Genomic DNA, 3,641 nt, shown 5'->3' with positions numbered 1-3,641 from the left:
TACCCTCTGCTTTATCAAACATGATTTTCTCCTCCAGTGACCTGTCCCTCCTGACAATATATACAAAGTATGAGAGACAAAGTCTGGTCATCCTGGCTTCCAAGGAACACTCTGGCTGTACTTTTTCAAACATAGATCTTTGTGTTCTTTGGGCAGTCCATTGTAACTTCAATATTCTTGACAAGCATCATAACTCAAATGCATCAGATCTTCTATGGTGTTCCTTATTTACTATAAAACATTCACATATATATGAGGTTATTGAAAATACCATGGCTTGGATCAGTGCACTCCTTAGTCCTCAAACTGAGATATTTGCTGTTCAACAATTTAAAGATGTCCTGTGCAGCAGATTTAACCAGTGAAATATGTCATTTGATATACTGACTGCTACTTCCATGAGTATTGATGGTTGATCCGAGCAAAATGAAGTCTTTGACAATTTTTATCATTTCACCCTTTATATGCATGATGTTTATTGGTGCAGTGGTGAGAATTTTTTTTTTTAACCTTACATTGAGGTGCAACCCATACCTAATGATGTGACCTTCTATCTTCATCAGTAAGTATTTTAAGTCTTCTTTGCTTTTTAAAAGCAAGGTTGTATCATCTGCATATTGCAGGTTGTTAGTAAATCTGCCTCCAATCTTGATGCCACGTTTTCCCTCATATAACCCAATTTCTCAGATTATTTGCTCAGCATAAAGATTTAAAAAGTATGGTGAAAGACAAGAACCCTGGAATACACCTTTCCTAATTTAAAAACATTCGATTCCATTTGAACAACTATCTCATGGTATACATACAGATTTCTCATGAGCACAATTAAGCATTTAGGAATATTCATACTTTGCAATGTTATCCATAGATTGTCATGATCCACACAATTGAAAACCTTTGCATAGTCAATAAAGCACAGGTAAACATCTTTCTGGTAATGTTTTCAGCCAAGATCAATCTAAGTCAGCAAAGATATCCCTTGTTTCATGTCCTTTCTGACTCTGACTTGAGCCTCTGGAAGTTTTCTCTCAATGTATGGTTGCAGACATTTCTGTATTATCATTACTAAAACTTTACTCACATGGGATTTCAATAATATTGCCTGATGATTTTTGCATTCCGTTGAGTCATCTTCCTTTGTAATGAGCAAAAATACGGATCTCTTCAAATCAGATGGTCAGGTATTGTCTTCTAAATTTCTTGGCATAGATGAGTGAATGCATTGAGTGCTGCATCTGTTTGTTGAAGTATTTTGTTTTCCATCAACGCCCAGGGTCCTGCTCTTTGTCAATGACTTCAATTCACCTTCCTACCATATCATTGACTCTTGATCATGAGACATTTCTTAAAATGTTTCAATAGCAACTATTTATTTCTAGTAAAGTGACTGTGTGTATTATTTCCATCTTTTTTTGATGCCTTCTGCATCATTCAATATATTGTCCATAGAATCTTTCAATACCACAAATCAAGGTTTAAATTTTTTCTTCACTTCTCTTTGAGAAATGCTGAGTTGTCTTCCCTTTTGTTTTTCTAACTCCAGGATATTGCACATTTCATTATAATATTTGACATTGTCTTCTCAAGCTGACCTTTGAAGTTTTCTGTTCAACTCCTGTACCACCTTACTTCTTCCATTTGTTTTAGCATCTCATCACTAGAGACCAAGTTTCAGAGTTTCTTAGGACATTCACTTTAGGGGTTTTTTTCCTTTTATTTTGTCTTCTTAATGACCTTTTGCTTTCTTCCTATATGTTGTTCTTAATATCATCCCATTTCTCTTCTAGTCTTTGATCTCTGTGTCTAATGTATCAAATCTGTTCTTCAGATGATCTCTAAACTCTTTTGGGATATATTCAAGGTCATATTTTGGCTCTCATGGACTTGCTTTCATTTTCTTTAGCTTAAGTCTGAATTTGCATAAGAGCAAGTTCCTCTGTCTACCTCTGACCTTGTTTTAGCTAATAAAATTGAGCTTTCCCACCATCTCTTTCCATAGATGTAGTCATTTTTATTTCTGTATATTCCATCTCATGAAGTCTATGTGCATTGTCCTCTTTTATACTGTATAACAATGTTATTTGCAATGAAGTATTCATTGGTTGTGCAAAATTGTATCATGCAATCTCCAGCAATGTTTCTATCACCAAGGACGTATTTTACAACCACTGATCCTTCCTCTTTGTTTCCAACCTTTGTATCCCAATCACCAGTAATTATCAATACATCTTGATTGCATGTTTGATCAATTTTAGACTGAAGGACTTGGTACAATTCTTCAATTTCAATCATCACTGGCTTTAGTTGTTGGTGTGTAAGCTTCAATAACAATGATATGAACTTCTTGTTCTTGTAGGCACTTGGATATTCTCCTATCACAGACAGCATTGTACTGCAACGTGATTGTTTGGTGCTGCAGAGCTTCAAGATAATGGACTATAGCCTTTTGGTATCCATCCACAACATTGATCATGCACACGAGAACCCTTAAACAGTGAAACGCAATACTCAGTTGACACTCGCAGACCAGCCCCCCCAAAGGCTCTCTATTCCACAGCCATGGAATACATTCAGGGCGAGGCTCAACGGGGTGGCACGGTGGAAACTGATGACCACATGGGTGGCATCACTGCCCGGAATAGTAAAGGAGAAAGGTTGCTGCTTTATATTGGCATCATTGACATTCTGCAGTCTTATAGGTTTATTAAGAAATTGGAGCATTCTTGGAAAGATCTGGTACATGATGGCGATACCGTATCAGTGCATCGCCCAGGCTTCTATGCTGAACGGTTCCAGCGCTTCATGTGCAACACAGTATTCAAGAAGATCCCCTTGAAGCCCTCTCCTTCCAAAAAGTTTCGGTCTGGTGCATCTTTCTCTCGGCGAGCAGGCTCCAGCGGCAACTCCTACTGCCAGCCTACAGTATCTGGGGAACACAAGGCACAAGTGACCACAAAGGCAGAAGTGGAGCCAGGTGTCCACCTTGGTCGCCCTGATGTTTTACCACAGACTCCACCTCTGGAGGAAATCAATGAAGACTCACTTATTTCTGACCTCAGCTTCACAAAACCCATAGTTGAAGAAGATTTGCAAATGCTAACTACAAGTTCATCCCACCTGGAAAAGCTTGAAATTATAGAACCAGAGTTCTCCCATTGAGCATAAAACCTCAGAAGACATGGAACAAGATTTTACAATCTCTATGATCCCAAGGTGTTAGCCTTTGGCCCAGCAATGCTGAGTTTCCTCCTTCTTGGTCATGGAAAAAGGAGTTTATTGAAGGCTAGAGAACCCTATGTCTCCTTCCTGAAGAAGAACCTCCTCTCCCCTTCCTCGTGAATGGGCATTATTACTAGTGCCTTGGACAGTTGAGGACAGCAGCTTCCCCTCCATTGCAGAGTTGGGTGGCTTGAATTTTCAACTAGCTAAACTTGACTTCTACAATTGCATTTTTTCAAACCCCTTTCTTTGTACTAGAAGTGGGTTGCTGGATTTGATGATTTCCTTCCCCCTCATCTACCTTTCACCAGGAGATGGACTCCTAATTCCCTCAGGACAGACTGACTGGCTTATTATCCCTATCTAAACTCTTTCTTTCCAGTCCCTCCAAGAAGATCCCTATACCTTTTGTAAAGGTTTTT

At 38.7% G+C, this 3,641-nt stretch overlaps 1 protein-coding gene across 1 annotated transcript; it reads left to right on the top strand.

The window, feature by feature from the left end:
* The first annotated feature begins 1,142 nt into the window (after positions 1 to 1,142).
* LOC102826107 (phosphatidylinositol 4-phosphate 5-kinase type-1 alpha-like) lies at positions 1,143 to 3,159 on the top strand. Its single transcript, XM_006876627.1, has 3 exons — positions 1,143 to 1,181; positions 2,357 to 2,449; positions 2,542 to 3,159. Exons 1-3 carry the CDS (start codon positions 1,143 to 1,145, stop codon positions 3,157 to 3,159), a joined length of 750 nt encoding a protein of 249 aa, XP_006876689.1.
* The last annotated feature ends 482 nt before the right edge of the window (positions 3,160 to 3,641 follow it).

The sequence above is a fragment of the Chrysochloris asiatica genome, unplaced genomic scaffold, assembly GCF_000296735.1.
Source record: "Chrysochloris asiatica unplaced genomic scaffold, ChrAsi1.0 scaffold00396, whole genome shotgun sequence".
NCBI classification, from domain to species: Eukaryota; Metazoa; Chordata; class Mammalia; order Afrosoricida; family Chrysochloridae; genus Chrysochloris; species Chrysochloris asiatica.
This window is presented reverse-complemented; position numbering and strand designations above follow the sequence as displayed.

Coding starts and splice junctions, on each gene's coding strand:
- LOC102826107 (XM_006876627.1), top strand. CDS start 1,143: ATGAGCAAAAATACGGATCTCTTCAAATCAGATGGTCAG. Junction 1,182..2,356: donor TCTTCAAATCAGATGGTCAG/GTATTGTCTTCT, acceptor TTGTTCTTGTAG/GCACTTGGATATTCTCCTAT. Junction 2,450..2,541: donor TAATGGACTATAGCCTTTTG/GTATCCATCCAC, acceptor GCCCCCCCAAAG/GCTCTCTATTCCACAGCCAT.